Consider the following 27,621-nt stretch of genomic DNA (forward strand, 5'->3'; position numbering starts at 1 on the left):
AGATTTTACATAATGACAGAACATCATAAATGATAAAATGAGAGATTTTTTTTTGGCAATATCAATAATATCGTATTAACTGATTATTGTTTTAAATTTGCACAGACTCATCGCATAAAAAGATCACTATCGATTCTGGGATCGCAGTTGTCTAAACTTACTTGAACTTAAACTTAGTTCTTTGACTACAGCTAGAGACTGTTCTTCATAAGTATAATCTAGTGTGTATTATGAAATAGTTTCAGATCTCTTAGTTACCTACTTAAAGACACTAGTTTTGTTTTATTCGTATCAATCTGAAGAATTTTCCAGTAAAAAAATTGTTAATATTTCAATGTAGAAGCGTCAATCTAATTAAACGAGGCTTGGTTTGATTTCTAAGAGAAACAATCCGGCAGGTTCTGGTACGAACTATTTTTTTTATGGCAGTGTGATTTTTATTAATTTCTTTTAATTAAATATATGTACATACATTAATGGAACTTGTTTGTGTTCCCTTGATATGAAGGTTCTGTTAGGAAAACTGTTCCAGAACTGTTCTCAGAAAAGGAAGGTCCACTTATAAAAAAATTAAGATAAAAATAGAATATTATAGCTGATAATATGAAAAGAAAGAAATATAGAGTATCTTTCTCCATAGCCAATCAATTTCCGCTGTAACAAAACACAGTTTTTCAGCAAACTTTGACAACTAAAAATGGAAATATTTTAAAACGCAATTTGTTATTGGTTTTGTTTCCTTTATTTCTTTTGGTTTTGCGCATATGTTAATGTTATTGAAAATATGACTCATTATGGTTGAGTAAACTTTTGATATCCATCACCAAAAATATGACAAAAAATTTGACAAAGTGTCTTTAAGAGAAAACTAAATCAGAACGTTAAATCGGCAAAAAAACAAGAACACAGCAACAAATCACCGAAATTTAAACGTCAAACTAAAGGGTGTGAAAAGGCATGTAGACCACAGCAACAAAAAGTTGGCAAAAACGAATAACAAAAAAAGTAAAACCAAAATGTCAAAACTATGCGCCAGCTCTAGCAAAAAAAAAAAACACAAGTCACTTAGCACAAAGAGTGAAAGAAAAGCAGAAAATCTTTGGCATTGCCGGCTGCCAGCTGACCAATAAAGCACAAAAGCAATGACCAACAAAGAATAGAACATTAATTACCGTAACATAATGGGTGCACGAAAGCAGGGAATTAAGTAGAGCAAAAACAGCAGCAATAAAAACAAGAACAGACCCAAAATTTACGAAAATTTTAGAGAAAAAAATATGAAAAAATTTAAGCAAAATTCAAAACAAAAATTAATTTTATGTATTAGCAAAGGAAGAAACATGCGAAAAACACATAGGCACAAAATAAATAGTAATAAATATGTAGGTTAGGTTAGTTTGGTTCTTCCCGATACCAGTTGGAGTTCACTTGCCAAGTCTTAAGAGGAGTAATCATCGTTTAGGATGCCTGCGCTTGACGCGAATTTTAACAGACTCTGTGGCCCCACTGTCGATACCTCCTCCAGTGTATCATACTGTGCGGACCCCAGATGCTGACAGCGTAGTCTTGCCAATGCGGGACAAGTGCACAAGATATGCTCCATTGTTTCCCTGGTGCCCTGCTCTAGGCTTTTCCTGCAGTCTTCACGATCTGTCAGCCCCCTCTAGCGGGCGTGTGTCGCCACCAAACAGTGACCAGTTAGTATTCCCATCATGCTCCTAAAGTCTCTTCTATAGAGTGCTAATAGTAATTTTGTGTACTTCCGATCTACCGTTTTGCACGTGATTTTTGCAGTTTTGCACCATGGGTTTCCTCACGTTGATCACGTTTTCGGACGTTAACCGTACACCATTCTTGGAAATCTCGTCCAATATTTCATTGCCCTCGTTGCCTTTGTGGCCTGTCACCCAGTAGAACTTAAGTTGCTTACTTCCCCCAACACTTTCCACTGCTATCCTGCTTCCGAAGAAACTTCTAGCGGATATGCGTTATGAGGTTATTGCCTTGATTGCTGCTTGTTTGTCTACGTAGATGTTGACGCTAGAATTGCCTGCAGGTGCATTAGAGGCCAGCTCGGTGGCTTTCGCAATACCAAAGATCTCAGCTGGAAATTTACTGCATTGGTCCGGCAACTTAAAAGGTTGCCTTATGCCTAACTCTGGACAGTATATTCCCGCATCGACTCCACCGTCCATTTTCGAGCCTTCAATACAGGTGTTGCTCGTAGCTAACATACCTTAACGTCAGTCATCTTTTTCAATGTTTAATTTGAACCTTCTTTCCCAGTTGAAAAGTGAGGTCATGTAGTCGGTGTTTGCCAACCGCCCTTATCCACCGAGCTATATCCGAAGGTTTTATTTTCAAACCACAAATCGTATGTTTCCCTCATCTCTTTTTTTTTAATTTATTGCTTTTAGAGCTATTTTTAAATAAATTATGACGCCTTACAACAAATAATGCTAACATTAGCGCAGCGTGCGAGCAACAACAAAGTGGCATACAAAACCGCCCACTCAAAGTTTTGCCCGCTCGCTGACAGCGCGTAAATGTCAAAATCGTTTCAAAATTTGTGGGTTTATCAAATTTGAAGTGTGAATTGTTTACGAACAGGTGAATATAGTGCTTGTGTATATATAAGTAGACAGTGGTGGCCATAGAAATAAGTCTAACATGCGAAAAAGTATATGTTTTCTTTTCAAATAGTGCTTAACATTTTATTAGTTGTCAAACAGGAAAAAAAAGAGTCGGCCATACTAGAGTTATACCACCCTTCAAAGGTGCACTTCTTCTAACGTAAAACAGTAACAAATCTGAACTATATGTACAGAGATTATAGTGTTGCCTTGGATAATATTCCATCCAAATTTTCTGAAAACAACATGTGAAATTAAAAAGTTTTCTATAAAAAAACTTGATTTTGATTGGTCAGTGTACATGCTAGCTATATGCTTTAGGGTCCGATACCGGTGGATCTGACAAAGCTTCTTAACTATAAAAGGAAACGTACAATATTTCAGATCTGTATCCACAAAACTGAGACAGTAGTTCGACAGCTTCTTAGACAGAAAAGGTTCGTCAGGCATACTTTCGTCCGAGCATATTCTATAAAGAAACTGATGCATGCTCCATATCAGTGATTCCCCGCCGTATTTAAATAGCTCGGCCGGCAATCAATCGGCTCCCGCCGCTTTGTTGTTCTTCAGACGGGTTATTGCTATTCGGACTTCTTAATGGTCGGGCAATGGCAATCGCTTCATCGTCATCGATTGAGGAATCGCGATCACCGTCTCCTTCTGTTATGCTTTCACAGCCATTCATCAGGCTGGAGAAGTGTTCCCGCCATAATTTCAGTATGCTCTGGTTATCAATCACTAGATCACTTCGATCCCCGCATCTCTTCGAGCACTACCCTGTCGGCCGGCTTGCCAAGCTCATCGTATTCACGCATTTCGACCTCTCTCCAGGCCGAGTCAATGTTAGGACCTCGGAACGTACGCACTTCTAAAACACTGGAGGCGTGTCTTGGTGTGGCTTTTCGATCCGGAGTCAGCCAGGTAGCTTGATGAATTTTTCTATGCTGGAATCCAGTACTACAGCTAACCATATTTCGGGCCCTGGCGAAGTGGATCAGCCTCAACCCATTTGGGGATATTTCATCATGAAGGCTGAATTTACCGACCGTTGTGCCAAAGATACCTTCTATGCCCACTCTGGCGTTAAAGTCGCCAAGCACCGGGGTGAATGCCAGGATTCGGGCGAAGTCTCTCTCCCTAAACGAATCCTACACCGAGTTTGCGATCTTTTATATGACCAATGTAGTAAATGCCACAAAGACTACGCGCCTCAGTCCCTGTTCTGACCACCACATTTCTTGGAGGCCGGTGCTGTCAGCCTTTACTCTAACGAGGATATCAACCAGCTGGGCAGCAGCACCTTCCGAGTTAAGGGACCGGACATTCCAGTTGCATGTACTTAAATCGTAATCCTTAATACATTTGTAGTTATCGTCATCAAAACGGGGCTCTCTCACCCCAGGCGGTTTTCCTTCTTTTCATTGTGTGTGTTTTGAGGGGATGTTTGGCCTTCAAACGGATGTTTTTTGGCTACCCAGAGGATACTTTGTCTAAGACCGGAAGTCGTGAGCTGCTTGAGCCATATGTAAAGGAATCGTTTCTGGCCACTATCAAGTGAATCAGAAAACTTTCCTCATTTGCATGACACTTGACTCCATTCTCCACTAATCCTCCATTAATCTTGAACTATATTAGAGGTCTCGTTGAAATACTCTCAGTTCCAGATGTGATTTTCTTTACATCGTATCAAAAATAGTATCCATCGCACAGTTAAACCATATACCTTCGAGAATCATATTCCTCAATCATCTAATACCTGCCTTTAGTTTTTTTACCTTAGTTAATGCTCATATCAGTTTTTTTATATCCCATTTAGGTTTATAATACTACAACAACTATTTCTGTTCTACTTCTTATGCTAGCATTTATGTGCCGTGATGTCATTCAACTGTAAAATGAGGAAAATATACCGTTTTTGCTCATTCCTTGTTATACTCTTCACACCTTAAATAATTGTTTATAATTGTTATGGCAATAATATTTTCCGTTTTGCATTTGTAACGTAAACTAATGTCATTTCTCTTTGCAACAAACAACAACAATGCAAGCAAAAACAACACATATCGACATTTCTGCTAGATTTACTCAAATTTGCTTATGACTCAGTTCATAATTCTAATCTACGAAATACGAATAATATTTTTCACACATTTGCACGAACACAAGTTGTCGCTGGTGGGCAGTATGAGTATACTATATTTGAAAATAATCTAAGTACATAATTTCGGAAAATGTTACGTTATTTATTTTTAGCCGCAATTCGCACAGATGCTTCAAACATTAAAATTCCCAAAAATATGTACTTAAAATCCCAAATACGTAAATAAAAGTGCTAGAGTGAAAGAAAAAGGAAACACGAGAAATATTAAAAATATTATAGAAGAAAATGCACGTTGTGTGTTCGAGTGACAAAATGAGGAAAAATTGTTGTCGCCAGCTGTGCGCGAGTGCTGAAAAATTATTAATAATATTTCGTATGTGTTAAATAAATAAACGGAAATATATATGCAAAGCCAAAATATTTATAATAAAAGAATAAGTATATATGATCTTATGCTTAAAAGAAAACGCAACCGAAACCTTTACATATTTTGTCATTTTGAAACAAAACGAGTTTATCTAATGAAATGTTTGACATTGTCAATCGGGTTCGATTTTGACATAGTCGAGTTTTACAGCCATCACGTGTTAGTTCGGCACTTAACCGAAGTGTAAGCCGAATTTCTCACATATAGTTTCCCTCAAAGGAATATCTATGCAAATAGGGACGCCTAGAAATTCTTGTGGAATTTTACATTCAGAGCAAAGAACCCCCACAAGGAAGTAGTAATAAATCTGACATATCAGTATACCAGAGCTAATCTTTCCTTTGAAAGATCTTTATAGGCTTTACATATATACTGAGGTGCCATTTTTTGATGAGCAAACGAAGGAGTAAATCTGACCCATCAGCTATTCCAGAAAAAGTTCATCCTTACTTCTGAAGATAGTCAATCAATCCCTACAGAGTTTATGTTTCCACCTCTCGTTATTTTTTTATCCGAATTTTATTTATGTCATTACTAATTTTTCTTGCTCTTTACTGGAAGTCTTCTTCCTCTTCCTCTGCTTCGACCGGCGGGTACTGAATCGAAAACCTTCAAAGCTGAAGCTTCCATCTGAATAACATGAGCTATCCAGGGTAGCTGTCTCTTCATTCGTTGAACTATGTCAATTTCGTCGTATATCTCGTACAGCTCGTTCCATCTCCATCGACTGTGGTACTAACAGTTACCAATGTGCTTGAACTGATTAAATGAGGTTCTTTCGAATGAAAAAACAATTGAAGTTCAAGCGACAAATGTCACCAGTCATTGAGGTTGATGGGCAAGCTACAAGGTCTGACCGAAGACTAAAATCTGATACTATAGGCAACAGTTAGGCCTTGGAGTTCGCTCCAATCTGCTCATTGGGTTGGGCCCCTTTGGGAGGTTCGTGGTCGCACTTCGTCCGTGTGCCGGACCCACAGTATGGCAGAGGTTTTAGGTCAGCCTCGAACCCTGACCACCTAACCAATTGGAACCAAATAGGTTCAGGTATTGAAAGTCTGATTGTAGAATTCACCACTTTGTGGGATTAGGTCACATATAGTACTATCTTAAAAGAGAATACTAGTTATTATTATTTAGAGAACAGAGCAAGCATATCACCAAAAAGTTATCCAACCATGTTCAGCTCTTCAAAGTCAATATCTCGATGGTATTTCTGAAATAAAGGAAAATCTGACGAAATGCAAGACAATACAACAAAGATGGGTTTACCAATCAAGACCACTTTGTGGGATTTTGAAAACATATGTACTTGCTAAAAAAAGAGTACTAGTTATTGTTATTCAAAGATTAGATTAGGCATGTGGCCAAAAACTTTGATCCGTTCTTGAGAGTTATTCTCTAGAGGGTATTTTTGAGATACTGACGAAATCCCAAAAGTCATGCGACGAGAGGGCTTTAACACTGCAGAACTTAGCACTTTGTGGCATTGTTCAGACGTATTCCACAAATAAGAGAAAGATTATTGTTACTTTTGCTTATAAAACATAGATCAACAGGGCGTACTAGATCGGAGCTCTCCACGTTGAGACTTAATTATGCATTATGAATTCAAGGGCAACACGCAGAAAAATTTATAAACATCTGCTCCACTTTGAAATTTTTGTTTGATTGCTTTTTTAAGATTTTCACAAATATTTTCTAGGGGATTGTTGTTGTTTTGAACCGTAAGACAGCATTGCCACGCCATCAGTCAATCGCTTTCCGCCTCGCAAATGTGACACGATTAGTTTGACTTCTAACGCCTTGAATTTAGTCGTTCACCGCACAGCAATGACAACAACAACAGTAACACACAACAACCAGCCGTGTCCGCCAAATAGCCCACTTAAAAATCTGTGCCATTAGTGGCACACTTTAAAACAACTTGCCGTCGTCCGTCCGTGCTTACCGCCCGCCGTTTACGTTTTTACGTATTTTTTTTTCAGTTTTCTTGTTATTGGTGTTTCTCCTGTTTTTAATTTGCAATACATTTGACTTCTGCAGCACTTGCAGGCGGGCGATATCAACGCCCTCGGAGAGCACGGCAAAGAGCACAGCAAGCGGTAATGAACGCCGTGCAGCCGTGCGAGCGAGCGCCCTGCTGTCAGCACCTTCAACTCAGTCAGTGTCGGACATTTAAATACTAGCACTGCCGAGTGCTCACTAATTTTGACTTTTTTCTTATTTTAATTTATTTTGTTCCTTTTGTTTGCGCCTCTGGCTCAGCTCAAACTTACTGGTCCACTTTAGAATTCACATAAATAAAAGACATACAACCGTACATTATTTTATTTACTGTTTCACCACGCCTCCTTTATGCGCACTTGTAATAGTAGATGGCGTAAGTGTGTACGTGTCAGCGAGCGTATTTTTCCAATTGTCTTTATTAACGTTATATTTGTTGAGATTTCTCTCCACCTCTGCCTCATCGGCGACCTCCGATGACGAAAAATCGGAAACACTTGAAATAAAAAATGTGAAAAATATTCCACGTTGCACATTTGATGACAACAAGATCCGTTGACGATATGTCATTTTACTAGGAACTAGGTATGTAATGAGTGTGAGAGCGTATTTTGTTTATTTTGGACTTAAATTTTGGATTTCAAATTTGTTGAAAAAAGCGCTTTCTAATACTGCGAATAAATATATGTAAATTTAATATCAAGTTAAATAAAAAAATTGTTTAAATATAAAATTTGGCGCCAATTGGAAATTCCAAGTGTAGCCAGGTCCTTCTCTATCTGCTCGGACCTCTCTCGTTTTTTGTTTGCAAATGCTTATTGTTTCCCTCTTCAGCTCTCAGCATATGTTCCATCTCACACGTGTTGTGGTCGATTGCAATGTTCCGAGGTAGGCAGTCTGTTTTCTCTCCACTACGTCATGGCACTCCTCTTCGTACCAGCTGTTATTTTTCCTTGTCCGAAAATCAATGTTTTCGCTTGCAGCTGTACCTAAGAAGCTTGAAATGCCGTTCCATAGTTGCCTTATACCGAGTTGCTGATAAGTGCCCTCAGTTAGCAGGAGTGCAAGTAGTGTGGAAAATCTTTCGGCTGTCCGTTGTGATTGCAGTTCTCGACATCGAACCTTCCTTGTGTTTGTTGACCTGCGTTTTTTGCTGCACAGTGGCTGGTGCGTATCTTGGCTGCAACAAGATAGTGGTCCAAGTCAATGCTAGGACCTCTGAGCGTACGCACGTCTAAAACACTTGAATCATGTCTTCCTTCTATCACAACATGGTCGTTTTCGTTGGTGGTTTTTCCATCCGGAGACAGCCAGGTAGCTTGATGAATTTTCCTGTGCTGAAATCTAGTACTACAGATAACCATATTTTGGATCCCGGTGAAGTCGATCAGCCTCAACCCATTTGGGGATGTTTCATCATGGAGGCTGAATTTACAGACCGTTGTGCTAAAAATACCTTCTTTGTCCACCCTGGGGTTACAGTCGTCAAGCACGATTTTGACACCGTGCCGGGGCAGCTCTCTTAGGTGCGCTACAAACGCAAATACATCTTTGATCACACCGTCCTTCTCTTCAGTCGGGGCGTGGGCACAAATCAGCGATACGTTGAGATACTTCCTCCGCAAATGTTCACCAGGTAAAATAGAGAAAATAGAAATAAAGCATCTAGAGCTATATAACTGATTTTCATCTGATTTCACAAACGGCTGGATGAAAATATCGAACAAAGAATTCGTCTCAAACTTTGTATTTCTAACCAAATTTCGTGTGCGGAATCTTTGCGAATGTTGGAAAAGGCTTACGGAGACTCATTTATTAAAAACACAAGCCTACGAGTGGTACAAAGCCTTCAAAGACGGTCGAAAGATCGTTGAAGAATTGCATCGTTCTGGGCGACCTTCGACCTCTTCAACAGAGGGAAATATTAAAAAAGTGAAGGATATGGCGCTTGAAAATCGTCAAGCAAGTGTTAGAGAGATGGCAAGAGAGCTTGACATCTCTCACGAGTCCATTCGAATGATTTCGGTGGATATTTTGGTTATGAAACGCAATCTTGCTCGACTTGAACTGATAAAGCTGAAATATCTTCAAAAAGAGTACCGTAAACTAGTCACTTTGGACATGCTTGATCCTGCGAATTCCGATCCCACATTGAGGAAGAGCATTATAACTGCCGATGAGATAGGGATTTATGAGTTTACCATGCAAACAAGTCAACAATCATCGGAATGGAGGGGAAAAAACTAGCCGAAACCAAGAAAACCACGCGTTCCAGTTCCAACAACGTTTGCAAAAACGGCCGGAATTGTGGAAGAACAATTCATGGATTTTACACGATGTAATACACCATCACATCGAGCCACGATTGTGACCGAATTTAAAGTCACAAACACAATGAATACCATCGACCAACCACCGGATTCACCAGATTTGATTCCATGTGATTTTTTCGTGTTCCCCATATTTTGAGATTACCGCCCGTTTTCAGTCGATCGAAGAGATAAAACAAAAAATCGTTGTAAGTGTATTACATTTCGTGTAATTACTCTGAAGGCGAAAAAAATATTGATGAACAAATAAATATTTTGCGTTTTATTTACAATTTCCGGGTACTAAGTCGTGAAAAAAATTAAAAAAAAAAACAATGAATTTAACAAAATAATTTTATTAAATTTAAAGAATTATAATTTAGAGAATTAAATAAACATACGTAAAAATTTTTTATAAAAACTATAAGTTTCACCAATGCTAAACCCATTTCCGCGACACTGTACCGTTTGTTTACATTTAAGTGCGCATGTGTTTGTGCTAAATACGAATTTCGTTTCGAAAAAGGTATCTAAAAATAATACTAAATATGTGACTCAAGGCGAAACAGCGAATACAGAAGAAAAATGTCATATGTAGTTCACAAATTTGCTTGTGACAAATCCAAAAAATAAAAAATAAATAAAACGAAGAGGGAAAAAAGCAAAAAACTGCTACAAATTGAGCATAACATGAGCAATTGCTGTAAACAAATGAGCTTGAAATGTGTTCATATAATTGATTACAACGTTTTTTCTAATACTTATTTCAACTTTTAATTGCAATCATTATTTCTTGTCTATTTAATCTGCATATTAAATCTCATATAATATATTATATCATATACAAACTCACATACATATAAGTATGTATACACATATGTATGTTATTATGTATGCAATTTATTGGCCTGCAGCGTGTAGTCAATAAATAATTTACGTTACGTACTTTTGTTTATACTGACGTTCCATTAAGAAGATTTCTAAAAATTACGAAATGAACTCTCTAAGAAAATTTTGATAAGTAATTTTATATACAGTATCACTTAAATCTCCCGCAGAGTAGATAGTTACTAACGACACCCTAAAAGTGGGTCTGATTTAAATCAAGTTTGCAAAAGCGAGAGCAATATGCAACTCGAAGTCGGTCCTCATTTCATCGCTCTCTGCATACATTAGTCGATTTAGTATAAACAAATAACGGATATGACGCGTAATCGGATCGAACTGCATGAAAAGGAATATCGATAACATGGCAAAGAATCCAGAGAGATTTGTCATGCGTTAGTACTAAGATTTTATAAAAAAAAAGAAATATCCAAAAATTTCTACAGACCGTGTCTCTAAAGCTAAGATCAAACTCAAACGGGAAACCTACGAGGTCTGGTCATCCAGGACAGTAGCTCTATTAAATAATAATAAAGTCGCGTCGTTAGTTTTCTTTTCTCCTGGTTCGACAAAGAAGCGAAGCAAATGGATCTAGTGGTGAATGAGGGCAAGACGAAGTATCTTCTGTTATCAAACAAACAGTCGTCACACTCTCGACTTGGCTCTCACGTCACTATTGACAGTCATAACTTCGTCTATCTTGGAAACAACATTAACACCAATAACAACGTCTGCCTCGAAATCCAATGCAGAATAACTCTTGCCAATAGAAGCTACTTCGAACTGAGTAGGCAATTGAGAAGTAAAGTCCTCTCTCAACGAACCAACGAACAAATCCCAAATTCTAAAAGGTGTTACGAGTTTTCAAGAGTAAGGTTCTGTGGAAGATTTATGATCCTTTGCGCATTGGCAACGGCGAATACCGTGGACGATGGAACGATGGGCTGTACGAGATATACGACGACAGCAGCTACGCAATCTTACTTCATATAGACCTCCCACACTAACAAGATAACATAAGGATCGAAACAAGTAGAATTATAAATACTTCTAAAACAGATTGTTGAGGGAATAAAGTAAGAAGCATCAAGGAAGTAAAAGAATAAATTAAATAAGTTTATATAGGAGAAAAAAATATATACAAGTATGTCCTCGTTTCGACAATACGTACAACAGTTTGATATGGAAATAAGCTCGTGAAACACTAAAGGACTAGTGAACAACACCAAATAAGTTGGATCGGAGCAAAACCGTCGGACGTCTAATGCTCTAGCTATACTTGTAGTTGAATAGCTTGAGATTGGACTAAACTGAGAGAGCGTTAGCAAAGTAATAAAAGGCTTTAAGGGGCTATACCAGTGTGACGCATGAAAAATTAGGTAATTTTCGTAAATTTTTTTAAAAGAAAGTACTAGATTGAATGTTTCGACGTTCTATGGACGTAATAAAGTATATTTTTAGCTATATTAAATTTTTTTTTTACAAAAATATTGAAAAATAACGGAGTTATGTGCTGTCTGCGGAAGTGCCGAAAAAAAAGTGCCTCAACTGCTGGCATGATTCCGGTCAAATGAGTAGCTGAAACAAAAATGTTTATTAAACTTAAATATATTTTCAAGATATGGCCGATTTCACAGGATATTTTTGAATATATAAACTATCGAAAAAGCAAAAAAAATTTTTTTTGAAAGTGTCACACTGGTATAGAAAGAGCATTCCTACAGGTTTGAAAAAAATTAGTAAGTTGTCTATTGCCCGAGTTATGCCAAAACTCAACAGATGGAGAGGAAATAAGTTCATAGAACGCGCAAAGAGTGGTAGCAGGGTTCAAGCATATTTGGGTAGAAGAAAAAAAAACCTTGGTTGCAAAATATGCGATATAATCTAGCAAGTAGTACAGCTTGAGAAATAAATAAATTCAGGGAGTGGTAACGAGATAGAACAAGGATCCAAACAACGATGGATCGGAGGAAAATAAAATCTTTATCATATATAACAAATTGAAAGAAAAGTAAACTCAGGAAAAGTAACAAAGTAAAGGGAAGCTTGAAGCGTATAAGTTTTTAGTTACACTGAAACATAGAAAATATTAATGGTGAAATAAGTTCAAAAAGAGATAGTGAAAAGTGATCTAAAGACGGATCCAAAGAAGGATAGATCAATTTAAGGAGGGCATAAGCTGAGCAAGCCCACAAAGTTAATTATGCTGCATTATTTAGAACAGATCGCGAGTTCCGGCAACGATATTTAATGATTTTTGTTTGAAAATTTCTAAATTTACTTGAAAAAAAAACATAATTGTTAAAATTTAAAAGTCAATGATATGAATTCGAGTAAAAAGAAATGTAGAAATAGAATGTGGACATCGATAAAATTTTTTATAGAATAATTTCGTATAATTTCCAATTGGAATAGCAAAAAATATTAATAATGGATTAGACAAAATGTACTTGATGCTGTGCAAACGAATATATACGAAGATGTTAATAGATACATATGCATTAGTGTATGTACTTACATATGTATATGTATATATGTACATTCATATACTTGACAGACGTGCACACATATATACATATGTTCATGTATGTATTCATACACACGGGTATATAAGGCATCACCTGCCAATACGAATAAATCAAGAGCTGTCTGTATATTTTGGTTTTTCGTTGGCATTCACTAGTCGCCAGCCATGAATGCGAGCAACCCATAAAAGATCCAAGATAAAGTCATGCATACAAACTTATACATATATGCATGTAAATATATATACAATATTTAAGTTTGAGACTTGTGTGTCGCAATCTCGCACTCGTACCTCAGCCAGCTAAGGCCGTTATGCCTTGACAGATTAGGCTGCTGCGTCGCCACTGCTTCTAAGCTTGCATAGATCCACCTAGTGTTGTATATAGATTTTTTACACGGACGCGCCACATCATATGCGGTTTCAGCACCCGAACCGTAATTATTCAATTTAAAAGCGTGCTCATACATTTACTCCGCTTATGGCTTGTATATATGTATGTATGTATCTGTGTATATAGAAAACGTACAACAATAGCAAGTCGTTTGTATTTAATTGAAATGGATACAACAGTAGCAGCGCTATGCCATGGAAAGGTTCAGACATAAAAAGTTGTGAAAAAGAGTAATAAAAGAATAATTAGGCGACTTTTGTGAGCTCATAAAAACTATTTGAATAGTTAAATTGTGTACGTTCAAGAGATAGAAATATTTATATATACATTAATATACATGCGCATTCAGTGACATAATACTTTCTTTCACTTCAGTAACAGAGCGGTCCGATAAGTACTTACCCTCACCGCCTGATGATGACAAAAACTTGAATTGCATTCTCTTAGTCTACTCCTGTCAAATATTCAGTAGAATCGGGTGTGAACGAATCCACGGGGTTTAAAAAAATGAGAATGGAGCAGTAACGCTCGGTGATTCGTTACTTGTTTTTGGAAGAGAAATCCCATAGTGAAACCAAAAAGCACTCCGATGCTGCATACGGTGATCCTTCACCCTCCACAGCAACTGTCTAAAGTTGGTTTAACCAGTTCAACGCGGTCTCACTTTGATTTCCGATAAGCCATACTCAGAGGGCCTCCATATCATAAGAAGAAGTGAAAGATAATGACGTATTGGCACTCCGCCAAATGAGCGTGCGTGAGTTACCTGAAACAGTTGTTTCCAAAAACCGTGAATCGTATTCTGCATGAAATATTGGGTATAAATATAATGCTCTCCGTCCAATGGAGGCCACGTTTGCTCACTTCAGACAACAATCGCAAATGTAGTACTATTTCATAGTAATTTTTGATACTGTTTAAAGCCAATTTCTAGAAACATGGAGCCTCTAGTACATACTAGAGACTAAAACACAAACTAGTCTGGAGTTTACCAGGCGAACCTGCTTCGTAGAAGACTAAAGCTCTCCTATCAGCCAATCCTGCCATCAGGAACGCGATGTTCTGCCTTTTTTGAGATTCAGAAGCATGAGTTACATCGTTTACCTAAAAAATTACATAATGGTCACTACTGATATATCCACCGATTTTCCAGATTTGGCTCCATGCAAGTTGTTCTTGTTTCCGAACTTAAAGAAGTCACTAGTCGAGCAGAAATTTTAGTTAGAGAACGGAAGCCTACTTTTCAGACTTCTAGAAAACGTTATTTTCACGTATCGGATTAAAAGAAGGTTATGTTGGGAAAATAGATAGTACTTGTGCTTATCGGACCGCCTTGGTACATACAAACAGAACGTGTCCACGCGTTCCATCAGCAATTGTACTGTTTGTTTGCGCATTGCACATTAAGCAATCGCTAATCGCTTGTGTTATGCCCGGCCCCTTTACGTTACGCGTCTCTACCCCACGCCACACTTGGCAATAATCCAATCGAATTGTTGCCGTATAAGTTGCCCACAATTGCGGTCAAATATACTTGATCTCTGTGCGATGGCTTGTGGATAATAGCATTTTGCATTAGATATTGACGAGCGACGCTAAAAAAGTCGTAAAAATTTAGAAAATAACGGAAAACAGCATGCATGTGACTGCGCTGGAGTGTGATTAAAAAACTGCGTCGAATAAAACGCGTCAAAACGAATCATTTATTTGCTTGTGAACTTGGTCCTCGGCCCCTCTTTCTAAAATCACTACAAGTCGTTACTTTTTAACCTTTGAAGGAATGCTGTCTCTACTTTCACTTTTTTGTACATTTCTTTTCGAACTTATTCGAGAAGTTTTGTTTTTTTTTTGTGTTGAAGTTGGCCCCAAAGATGAAGTTTTAAAAGTTTCGAGCCACCAGTTTACAATTATTTAAGCTTTATGATAAGCTTTTTCATGCCACAAATACACCTTTGACCTTTGTTACTTTATTACCGCGGAGCGACAGATATTTGAAAACACTTTTTCCACAATTTTCGATTTTTTAGCAGTCATGTAAAGTGGCTAAACCGAACTCTGGCGGCTCCTTTTCTGCTCATATACCGACGAGGAAGCTATGGGTGGGAAGAAGACGTTGGAGGAGAGGAGCAGTGAGTTTCTTTACGGATGGAGCAAAGCTTGAGTAGAATATTGGTGGAGTGGTTTACTGTCAGGAGCTCTCTATCAACTCCACTTTCAGACTTCCTGACGAATGCAAGGGCTTCGAAGCCGAGGTTGCAGCCATTAAGGTAGCAGTAGATCTGCTGCACCGGAGGGCAGCCTCCTTCAGAGAAGCGACCATTCAATCATATAGCAGAGCCGCAATACTAGCCTTGAACTCATTAACAGTGCTTTCAGGTTTGCTCGAGGAGTGCCTAACCCTTCTATCAATAGCATCGAGTATCCTTGTGATAAGACTGATATGCGTATCGGGCTATAGCGGAATCGCAGGAAATTGTAAAGCTAAGGAGCTAGCAATGAAAGTTGGATGCCTTTCATTGCTAGCACATCAGCTATCAATAAAATGGGAGCGTGTCGGTACTCCCGTATCCTCTTGTGTTCTACTACTGGCTAGTTGGGCTTCGCGGAAGCTTGGCTGTCGCTTGCGCAGTCACAAAACCCTTTTTTGGCCCCAGTTTGATCGCAGGGGATCTAGTGATCTCTTTGCCCTCAGTAAGGCTAGCCTCTCCTTAGTTGTGGGGCTTTTAACAGGCCATTGCTCTATTAGCGTCCATCGTATATTCTTCTGAGAAAGCGAATTCTCACAACCAACTTCATGATGTCTAAACTTATTTCCGTGGCGTGTTGATCTTGCTATTTTAAGGCCATATATCTCTTACTTAATCGGAAACTAAACTCATCGATTTCTCTACCTTCCTAAATTAAGTATTGAAAGTGTCAACAATTGATTAATCTGTACCTCGAGTATTCCCAACCGATCTGTTACGCTTTATTCACAACTAGTTTATGATTGTGAAGATACTTTCAAAAATACAGTCGAAATATTTTGTATATGTATGTCAAAACAGTTTGTGTACCGCATACTCAAATGAATTTCATGTTAAATTGTTTCCGGTGTAAGATTTGCATAAAACTTGGATGTTTACCGGCGGTGTATTTGTTGTTTTATCGTTATTTTTAGTTTATTGTTTTCCTTGACGATCCATAAAGTGTTTGAGGTTTGAACAATGCATATATTATCCAAATACCTGTACAGGGTAACACTTGCACTTTCTTCTTTTGCAAATTTTGATTGTTGCTTTTCTTCTTCTAATTTCGATGTGCTTTTGGCTTGAATAACAAGTATTATTGTGTGAACCATCAGCTGTATACCTTTTTAATACCAACTCAGCTAATCCCTCTCTATATAAAGTGTATTCATCGAATAGTCTGCGGGTTGTACTGCTGAAGTTTGCAGTTTATCGCTAAAAATGTAGCCCAGACGTTTAGTTTTGAGACTAGGTATAACTTAGAATAAATAATTTTAAAAATCTAGTTATATCGACATAATCAGCTAATAAAATAGGCAAACTTATGCAGACACTGAGCCTGAAATATCAACGTATTGGAAGATGGTCAAAATCCCCGAATTAACAACACTATTTAGGGCGGTTTCACCACTTCAACGTACCATTGGTAGCTGCTCATCCAGTAACAATTTTTAGAACCTTATATGAGTGCGATCTACACCCTCTCTCGGTCAGCTGTATAGCCTTTAATAAGAAGTTTGAGGCAATAATAGATTTAAATTTGTAAGGTTAGGTCTTCCAAACAATATGAAACCATGAGACGATATTAATGTTTAGGTTAAGTCTTTCAAACACATGGAAACGCACTGACGCTTTCAGATGCTTAGTAGTAGAGACAAGGAGCGCATCCCTTTAAAAAATTTGTCAGTTGCGTTCTGGGTAAGCGTTAGTTTCCACGCAAATTTTTTTAAGATATTGGAGCAACCAACCTGCTAGTTTGTTCATTAAACATAAGAAGGGGAAAAACGCTTGTAAATAATTCTTTATAGCCTTTTTCGCAGCACTTTACTTTTGAAGCGCAAACAAAAATATAAATTTCCAAAAAATGTCTTAAAAATGTTAATTGTTAATTTAAAAAAGCACTAGCTGCCTAGGTTCTAAGCTTTAAGTTCATTTAAGTTCATATTCCGGAAAGCTGCCAACATAGATACTTACATATAGAACATACATTTGGCTAATCGCCAAGCAATTAATTCTTGATTTATACATATGTAGTTTAGGTATTTTCTTTTGAAGTGTGCATAAAACAACGAAGTATGTAAACATAAATTGGCATATAAAAAATTATAAATATTTACTTATATAATATATTACATGTACTTCTGTCTATCTGCATTATATTTTATAGTTTTCCAGCAAAACAACGCGATTTTCTTTTGCTAAAAGCGCCAACTATTATCTGTCAGCATTTTCCGGCAATTGAAATGGAACGCTAAAACGATCAGATATTCATAGAAACACATTTATTTATATAAATTTGTAGCAAACTATAAGCATGTGTGCGTTTTAGCTAAATTTTTGACTTAATTAACAGTCTCAAATATTTATATTGCAATAATAAATTTCAAAGGATGAAAAACGACTTATAACTGGCGCCAACAGTCGATTGATTTATCGACAGAGCGATAAATTTTTGTACGCACATGTCTCTATTTATTTGTATAAATAATATTGTGCTTTGAAAGATTGTTTTCTATTTGAAAAGTTAAAATCATATGGATTTTTTTTCGTGCTCTAGCATGTTAATTCAAATATTTTGAAAACAAATTTTTAAATGCCATTAGTATGCATATTTTATGGCTGCTTTATACAATTGAAATTACTAGTAATTTATGTGCGCATTTATTAGGCAACGTCATGTGAATGCATTTTCACGCGTGCCTGGTTGCGGTCGAATGCAGCGTACGCTTTTGTTTAAATGCCCACAAGTGATCCATATTCTTGGAAAATCCTTGTCCTCAGGTATAATTTATTGCACAGCTCAAGTGTCTAAACAAATTGCGTTTTCGCAATATTTGCGTTGCATTGAAGAAATATGAAAATATTACTATTTGGATTGAATTTACTATAGAACTTTGTGACTCATACAACAACAGTGCACCCGAATTAGACCATTAAAACGGGCATTGCGCAATTTTGAGATATTTTGTTTCTTCACTAGAAATAGCTAGCGCGGAGTGTGGAAAGTGTGTGGCCAACATTTTTTTAGGGCGTGCATTTAATTTCTGAATATACAAATTTAAATTGATAGAAATCAACTAAACAGATGACGTTGTTTACAAGAAAAATTGTTCATATAAATATCATAAAATTTATTGGCGCATAGAATTGCGTGTATATCGAAAAATTTTACTCATTTGTAAACATAATAATTTGTGCTAAGTAAATATTCTGTGTTTTAATTAGATTTGTAAGTTTATGTTTTTGACTAGACTAAAGTGTAAAGTAAATGGATTTATTAGTTATCAAAATTTATTTCAAAATAAGGTCATCTCTACATATTCGACTACAAATGGTTTAATGTTGTTTCTATTTGATCTTCAGTTAGTTCTGTTTTAATGAATGTTTATTTAAACCAGACTTTTTTTATTAAATATATAACAGTTATGAAAACTAATTTTTTTTAATATTGACAACAGAAATTTCACAAGAATATTTTCTGAAATAAAGCTTAAAATATATGATTTTTTTTCAATATTCGAACATTTTCAATGAAAAATTATTTATAGTAAAAAATATCGCTAATGATATACATATTTAAATAGATATAATTTATTTAAGGAGTTATGGCGACTTGCGAGCTGTAAAATCGATTTTTTGTTTTGGATATATGTGTGTATGTATGTATGTACATACATATGGATTGCATATCGAATGTCCATATGTATATTTACAAATATCTCTGTTTCGGCAAAAAGTTTCGAGCATATTTGAAAGAACCCAGTATAACGCTCAAAACTTTAAAGGAGTTTTCCTCGAATTTCTCCGCTATTGTCTATATTAAATTCTCTATTGAACATTTTACTTATTTATTAAAAAATAATTTACAGAAAAATGCACTTTTTCTGATTTGCAAGTAGATATATGTACATAACTCAATCGTTTAAAAATTAGTTGTTTTTTTATGTGCCTGTTCTGCTGTCGGTTTGCAAAATCAGTGAAAAATTTACTTAATTTCAGAAATATTTCACATAAAATGGTAAGATTTAACATTGAAATTGGATTTAATAATTCGGAGTAGAAACTAATATTTTCTTTCAATTTAGAAATTATAATAGTTTACTTACCAACAATTTCTATGAAACTGTTATTGACGTTTTTAAGAATTTTTAAATATTTACGAAGAAATTTCTAGCTTTATTTCATTAATTTTTTGTATATTTTTTTTTAAATATCACACCGTATTTTTAGATGTTATTACGCTTCCCTATGTGTGCAATAAAAAACGGTATTTGTAGGTAATATATCGATAAATTTTAATTTCGAATATAAAATATATATTTGAAATGTTTTTGGCACTTTTCATCAAATATCAATCAGTGAATAAAACAAGTTTCAGAAAATATATTTTGTGACACACACGTATAAATATGTACACACACCTACACTCGCACGTTACACCCACTCAAGTGACATTGGCTGATGTCGCCAAAAACTTAGCGATCAAAAAATTTATAACACCACATACATTTTTCATAATAAAACTATAGCACCGACACCACTAAAGGCACAACTAATGTCATATGAAAATAATATATAACTTTCCCATAATGACACACAGGCGCCACTATTTTGATTGCCAATTCATAATAGTATTCAAACACTCGACAAGTAATTTTCACACGCGAAAATAGAAAAATATTAAAAACACGACACGCGTCATACAAAAAGCTTAAATATTTAAAAATACTCGTTTACTCTACATAAATATATATGATTTTAGTAAATTTATTAAAGACATTTTTTGAAAATACCGAATTTCAAATACTTTTATCGAACGTTATACTCGGCGAAGCGGTTAAAGACTGAGCTGATATCCGTGTAAAGAACTAAAAGCGAGCACGATCCAATTGAAGCGACCACTAGCCAAAAGCAGCTGAGAGCAACAAAATCTAACGAGCTCATACGAATGTATGGGAGAGCGCATTGATCGGCGGTTATGTCGCTGATGTGCAAGGTGATTTCTTGTGAAGATGCCTTTTTAATATACAAAAATATGTTAATTCTTAAATGTATGTGCACATGTGTTTATATACCACGTTTGTATATGTATGCATTTATGAAGATAAGAATAAGAAGATAACTATGTGCGAACATTTTTTAAAAGAAAATTATTTAATTTCAGTCTCCTTGTGAGAATTCAAGCTCTTTTTGGATACTATCCTATATATTTCTCCAATTCTTCTTATAAATAACTGTGTTTTAGAATATTATTTCTGTATGCTTAAACTTAAATTCACAGTTTCTATTTCCGCTTCCGCGCTCATAAGTAAGCTGTGAACGAAAAAATTCACAATAAGTGGCAGTATCGATATCTGTTTTTGATTTCTTTTGTTATTTGATTATTTTTACTTGTATCACTGTGATGGTGAGAGATATTGTTACTAAATTGTCTTCGTTTTTTATCGAAAATAAATTAATGTAATATAAATATGTAAAAGCAGTTTTTTAACTTTTAATTTAAAAATTATAAAGACAAATATTTTTGACTAATAGATATTTCTATCGTAGTTTTCTCTTTAATATATAGTATGGAATTACATTTTAAGTAAACCAGTGAAGGATATTAATGTGTATATCGATTATTTAGTTTTCTTTTGCATCACTAGTAAAGAAGTATACAAAACAACAAAGTGATAATTTCAATGAACATACGGAATAAATTTGTTTTTATCAGCATTTCTCCAAAAAAATTTCACAACTATATTGCGTAGCTTTTAGTGCAGTTTATTAGTAAAGCTTAAACTTAAAAATGACCACAAAATATGCTATGCTGGCACGGACATCACGTTTGCAGTCGGTTGCATCGACTGAGGAGCTTGAAGAAGCTTCAACAGAGCTGCAGAATTTCACAGTTGCTGCTGGCACACTCATAAAAGTTGCATCAGAGCCATCAGCTCCTACGCACAACTTACAAGTGTTTGTTTATGATCCAGTGCTCCGTGAACCCAACACAACGCGCATATATCAATGCGCGCAAGATAGTTTATTGCCCGTGTCTGATGATTTATGGCCATTTATCGTGAGCATACCAGAACCAAACCGTCGCTTGCAACTTGTACAAGATAGCAGTCGTTGTAACTGGTTATATACCGCAATGCCAGGTGATGTAGTTAGTGTACCGGCTCGCTACTTTGATCGTGATGATTTTAGGCTTTTTGACTGCATTATTTGTTATATTGGTCCAGTACCGGAAATACATCCAGTTGGTTATTTCTTTGGCTTGGAATTACTGGTCAGTTAACAGAAAATTCTAGAGTACTTATATGTATTTATATATATATATATATATACATACGAATTACCTATTTCAGGATGATGTTCAATCTCCACAAGCTGCTGATATATCTTTTACAAGGAAATATTTCGCTTGCGATGCGGATGCGGCAATATTTATTACAGCTGATCGCATTTTACCGACACCATCATCGCAAGACGAAGAAATCGAAAGTGCAAATGAAGCGCCAGAAAATAGCTGGTCTTTCACTAATTTTATACAAAATACCGTAGATAGTATTCGTGCATCACTGCCGTTATAGGTGCTAGCATTAAATTAATAACTGATAAGATGAAATTTGGAGGAGATATTTCATGAAATTTCATCATTTTTTTTCATAATGGATTCCATACTATATTTAATTTCGTATATACATAAATATAATAATTACTTATTTTTTAAATACATACATGAATATTTTGAATTTTACAGTTAAAAATTTATTTGAAATTATTACATAAATAATGCATATACATATATGAAAGTAGAATTTTATAATTTATTTAATGCCTCAAAAGAAATTTATAACCATTTTTATTTCCTTTCTACCTTTTCTCGCTACTAGCAATTATTTCTTCTCGGGCTTGTTATTCGATTTGGATGTCTGATTGGATTTTTTACCTTTTTCCACATCTTTTATCGCTTCCATCTGCGCCTCCCACTCCTTTATTTCCAATGGTATATCTTTAGGCTCCAATTTGGTGTCCGGTGTAAATGATTTTAACTTAATATGATCTTTTTCAAGTGTCTTGCCCGCATGGAAATGTTTATGTCGATTCCCGATCGTATCACGTATACCCACTTCCTTATTATCCATATAAACATCTGCCCACAATTCTTCCTTTTTTACTTCATTGGATTTCTTAGCCTTTTCAGCTGCTTCATCGATGTTCTTCCGAATGTCCTCATCTATTTTCTAAACAACATACGACAAATTATATGTATGTAGTAAAGCTTTAAAAATTGTAGTAAAATACTTTGCACTGATCCTCGGCTAATAAGCCTTGCGATATAGCTATTTCTTTGAAATAACTTATAGGATCACGTTTGCTACGCACTTCCGCAACCTCATCGCGTGTACGGTAACTTGTGCCCGGATCCGACATTGAATGACCAAAATATCGATATGTATGCGCTTCTATGATAATTGGTCCTTCTTTTTGAACAAAGCCAATAGCGAATTCCGCAGCATTATGCATTGCCAAAATATTCATACCATCGACGTAAATACCAGGCAATGGCACACCACGTGTGTAATATTCAATAGAACACGAAGAACGATGCATTTTTGTGCCCATACCTAATAGCAAGTCAACAGGAAACTTTAGACATTTAAATTTTCACTATTTACCACTTACCGTATTCATTATTTTCACAAACAAAAATTACCGGCAAACGCCAAAGACAAGCTATATTATATGCTTCAAATATTTGTCCTTGGTTGGCGGCACCATCTCCGTACAAAACCACACAAACGTTACCTTTCGCTTCATTTTTTAATGCAAGTCCAATTCCAGCGCCCAGAGGCACCTATTACATTGTAAAGTAGTACATAATAAATGCTAATGCTATAAGGATTTTTTCCTACTTGCCTGTGCACCCACAATGCCATTACCACCGTAGAATCTTTTATTGTACATATGCATGGATCCGCCTTTACCCCGCTGACAGCCCGACTCACGTCCAGCCAATTCGGCGAGTATTTCCACTGGCTTAAGACCCATCAAATAGCACCAACCGTGGCAACGGTATGCCGTAATAAGGTGATCCGTGGGACGCATTGCAGCATGTATGCCTATTAAATGCAGCAATTGCTAAGGTTTTTTAAATTCTTAAACTGCATTCACCTATTATTCACGTACCCACACAAACAGCTTCCTGTCCAGAGTAGAGGTGGCAAAAACCGCGCACGATTTTAGCCTTATACATAGCATTCGCAACAGTTTCCAAACGCCGTATGGTAGCCATTTGTTTATATATGCGTTCTGCTTGTTCCGTATTTATAGTTATGGTTTTAGATGGAAATGTTTCCAGACGAATGCATTTGAAAGTCTTAAATATTATTTTAGAATAAATGAGTATAAAAAGTAACTTTTTTTCTATACTACGTACATCGGGGATCTCGATAGTTGCCTCGCTGGCATAGTTGTGGTGCGGCAATTCTCTTTGCTCTTCGTATTCTTTATAGAACCAACGGAATAGTCGCAAATCATACGACCAATTCTTGAACGATTGTCTGACTCTTGCACGCGCAACGACAGCCAACATGTTCAAAGTGGAAGTAATTGTTTTAATAGTATTTGTACTAATATTTTTTTTTACAAATATTTGTGCACATTAACGCAAAAGTTAACAAATAAATGTAAACATAAATTGGAATTTTCAGATTTTTGAAAAGATGCCGAAATTGCCAACATATTTTTTTATTTACTGAATTACTCCTAATTTACTTTTGTTAAGTATATGCCAAAGTAGGTAAATGGTAAACTTGTATTAGTTATGTTGAAAGAAATGCAAGAATTTGTCTAACATTGGCTTAACGGATAGTGAGCAAAAACTATCTTATTAAAAAAAAAATATTCAACTACGTATGCAAACATTGAACGAAATAATGGTTTGCGGAAACCCTGTAATATAATAAACTTGTTTTTTCTTTTGTACATATTTTTTACTTTTATTTCGTTAATTTTTGCAACTTTAGTTAAACTCCTTGCCAATAATGCAAATTGCAACTTTTAAAACTATATTATTCGTTAACAAACATAATATCTCCGCTTTAATGGACAGTTTTAATAAATATACAATGATATTTTTGGTATTTACAAAACCAAAATAAAAATAAATGTATTTTCAACATTTTGGCTATGTATGCATTGGATAATTTTTAATGTTACCAACAAAAAATATCGCAAATTATGTATAGTATAAGTCTAACTAGAATATCTCGTTATTAAGTCATTGTGTAATGATAACGTTGATTTCACTAATTTAACGTGTGTGTAAATACCATTTTATGTTAGAGAATTGCATACGTTTGTCTTTTGTGAATAATATGTTTGAATTTCACTAGTGATTCGGCTACACTTTTATCTTATGGCTACAAGCAGACGTTGGTTTGTTGCTTAAACTTCGTTTTACAATTTTCAGCTACTTCAAATGCTAATGGCTTAATGGTTGACGCCTTTGCGTTGGGAAATATGCGCAATGTTATAGCTGCTTAAACCACGTATCTTTGGTTCCAAATTGCTTGAGTAAACATCAGTCCACAGACCGGTTACAGGCAGTTCTTTGTCATTCTTAGCGACTTGTGTGGCTTCGTCGATTTCCTTGCGCACCTTAGTATCGATTTCCTATAAAGAGAAATGAAATTGAATATATCGGACATAGTATTTTCGCAATTTGTTTACACCCACCTTAATCTCATCAGCAGACAAAAGTCCGTGCTCAATGCACAACTCCTTGAACGATGTGATGGGATCACGCTTTTGACGCACTTCTTGGATTTCCTCACGTGTACGGTAGCTTGTACCGGGATCAGACATAGAGTGGCCGGAATAACGATAAGTATTGGTTTCCAATACAATTGGACCAACCTTATTCACATATTCGATGGCAAATTCGGTGGCACTACGTACAGCTAAAATATCCATACCATCAACCCAGATACCGGGTACTACATCACCGCGTGTATAGTAGTCAGTGTTGCTGGAGCCACGTGCCGTACTGGTACCCATAGCATAGTTATTATTTTCGCAAACGAAAATTGCCGGCAATTTCCACAAAGCAGCCATGTTATAAGACTCAAACACCTGACCTTGATTGGCAGCACCATCACCGTAAAGTGATAGGCAGACTCCGCCATTGCCTTTGTACTGGCAGGCGAGTGCAACGCCCGTACCAAGTGGTACCTAATCGATACAATATTTTAATAGAGAGAATTTAGAAATATAATTATATATATGTATGTATAATTTAATTACATGTATTTGACATACCTGTGCACCCACAATGCCATTACCACCGAAGAAGTTTGGCGCATACATATGCATAGAGCCACCTTTGCCCAAGGCACAGCCACTCTGGCGACCAGTCAACTCAGCTAGTACACCCACTGGTGAGACACCCATTAAATAGGTCCAACCGTGTACACGGTAAGCAGAGATTATATTATCCTGTTCACGCATGGCGGCTTTCATGCCTAAAATAAAAATAAAAGTAAGATTTTATATTATATACTTAAATGTTCTACTCACCTACGGCACATGCCTCCTGCCCAGAGTACAAGTGACAGAAACCGCGAATGATTTTCTCCTTGTACAAATTACCAGCGGCAGTTTCGATACGACGAATTGTCTGCATTTGGGTGTAATATTTGGTTGCATCCTCTTTGGTCAGTGTGACGGTTGATTCGGGGCCTTTATCGAGCCTATGCAGCTTAAATGGCTGCATTAAAATGAAACAATTTGAATAAAAAGTTCAACTTCTGAATTCTACTTGTATACTATTATAGTCATTGAAGCCAATTTAAGTGGTTTTGGCTGATAGATAAAATAAAACTATAACATTTTGAATGAGATTATAGCTAATAGTTACTAAAACTTTCGGCACTCGAGCTGTGGAGTGCAATCAGCTGTTTTCTTTACTTCTAATTGCCGGTAAAAATAATAAAGCAAGTTAACAATTAGCGGGATTGTTGTTGATGAGACTAATTATCTTCAAAAACCACTTGAAGGTATTAACATTTGCTTTTACATGCATGTGTTTTAGCATTTTATAAGCTGCTGTGAAAATATCGCTGATAAACGGCCGACGGCAAACCACGCGACAAATTTGAAATATAAAAAAAAACATCAGATAACAGCGCCAGTTGACGTGAACATAGCATGTCATTAATATTAGATTTGCTTCTTAATACATATGTATATGCATTTTTTATTGTTCCTTACTACTTATTACTTTAATGACCTTCAGTATATTGTACACGCAATAGTAAGGGTAAAAGTATGTACGCACATTTTTTTATCAATAGCTTTGCTTTCGAAAAAAAAATCTTATTAATTGTTTATATGGTTTTGCTAAATATTTGCAATTTAGCCACCTGACCATTCTTTTTCATTCCATTTCTACAAAAAAGAATTATCTGCTACAGCACTGTCCCCACAATGCTGTGTCAAAAGGTGTTATGTAACAACATATGAAAGAAGTGGGGTAAAGAAGATAGAAGCTTATGCTTTGAGCAGGGTAAGGTGAGGGTGATACACTTACGCGATTAACTTGTACGGTCGCCTCCGTTGCGTATTTGTTCGATTTTTGTACACCAGATTGGGCGGCATTCTGGAATAAACCGAAAAAGGATGAATAATTCCTGCACATGTTAAAATTTGTTGTTTTAGTTTTAGCTGCCAATGCCGCTGCTGCTGGCTGATGTTGTAAGCTGCAGCTAACCAAAGGAGCTACATGCTGTCGCTGAAGCAGGTTCAACATGCTCCAACCAACGAGACGACGGCCACATGAAGTTGTCGTCGTCACCAGCATTCTGCGGTTACATACTTTTTGCAATTGTTTCGCCACGACTGGCAATTCGCTGCATCTGGAAAGTGTACGCAACATTTTTTCACTTTATCGAATCGTAAATTATCGTAAATTTAATATAAAATATGACTTTTTTCCACCACTCGAAATCGCGTAACACCTCGACCAAAAAGAACGTCACGGAATACACGAATGTCAAATGCGAAAAAACTGATAAGTGAAATTGCTGTGCTGCTTCTTCCTTTGCAAAACTGTGAATAACTAG

At 36.2% G+C, this 27,621-nt stretch overlaps 4 protein-coding genes across 7 annotated transcripts in view; 1 reads left to right on the forward strand and 3 right to left on the reverse strand.

The window, feature by feature from the left end:
* The window catches only part of LOC126758501 (uncharacterized), a 59,134-nt gene extending 38,763 nt beyond the window's left edge, over positions 1-20,371 (reverse strand). The window contains exons 1-2 of one of the 4 annotated variants that reach the window (XM_050472785.1): positions 20,302-20,371; positions 19,615-19,754 (exon numbers count right to left, since the gene is read on the reverse strand). The gene's annotated coding sequence lies outside the window, so the exon portion shown is untranslated. Of the gene's footprint in view, positions 1-19,614 lie in introns of all 4 variants that reach the window. The other 3 variants (XM_050472784.1, XM_050472783.1, XM_050472786.1) reach the window with 3 other exon arrangements.
* Positions 20,372-21,141: 770 nt separating this feature from the next.
* Positions 21,142-22,263, forward strand: LOC126757992 (uncharacterized). Its single transcript, XM_050471943.1, has 2 exons — positions 21,142-21,782; positions 21,862-22,263. The coding sequence occupies exons 1-2, from the start codon at positions 21,300-21,302 to the stop codon at positions 22,084-22,086; spliced, it is 708 nt and encodes a 235-aa protein (XP_050327900.1). The 5' UTR covers positions 21,142-21,299; the 3' UTR covers positions 22,087-22,263.
* Positions 22,264-22,289: 26 nt separating this feature from the next.
* On the reverse strand, positions 22,290-24,126 carry LOC126757990 (pyruvate dehydrogenase E1 component subunit alpha, mitochondrial-like). Its single transcript, XM_050471941.1, has 6 exons — positions 23,937-24,126; positions 23,687-23,876; positions 23,417-23,619; positions 23,183-23,354; positions 22,802-23,124; positions 22,290-22,740 (listed from the first exon to the last, which is right to left on the reverse strand). The coding sequence occupies exons 1-6, from the start codon at positions 24,090-24,092 to the stop codon at positions 22,393-22,395; spliced, it is 1,392 nt and encodes a 463-aa protein (XP_050327898.1). The 5' UTR covers positions 24,093-24,126; the 3' UTR covers positions 22,290-22,392.
* Positions 24,127-24,197: 71 nt separating this feature from the next.
* LOC126757991 (pyruvate dehydrogenase E1 component subunit alpha, mitochondrial-like) lies at positions 24,198-27,546 on the reverse strand. The gene is made up of 6 exons (XM_050471942.1): positions 27,375-27,546; positions 27,090-27,158; positions 26,078-26,267; positions 25,820-26,022; positions 25,238-25,732; positions 24,198-25,174 (listed from the first exon to the last, which is right to left on the reverse strand). The coding sequence occupies exons 1-6, from the start codon at positions 27,432-27,434 to the stop codon at positions 24,992-24,994; spliced, it is 1,200 nt and encodes a 399-aa protein (XP_050327899.1). The 5' UTR covers positions 27,435-27,546; the 3' UTR covers positions 24,198-24,991.
* Positions 27,547-27,621: the final 75 nt, after the last annotated feature.

This window comes from Bactrocera neohumeralis, chromosome 5 (assembly GCF_024586455.1).
Source record: "Bactrocera neohumeralis isolate Rockhampton chromosome 5, APGP_CSIRO_Bneo_wtdbg2-racon-allhic-juicebox.fasta_v2, whole genome shotgun sequence".
Lineage (NCBI taxonomy): Eukaryota > Metazoa > Arthropoda > Insecta > Diptera > Tephritidae > Bactrocera > Bactrocera neohumeralis.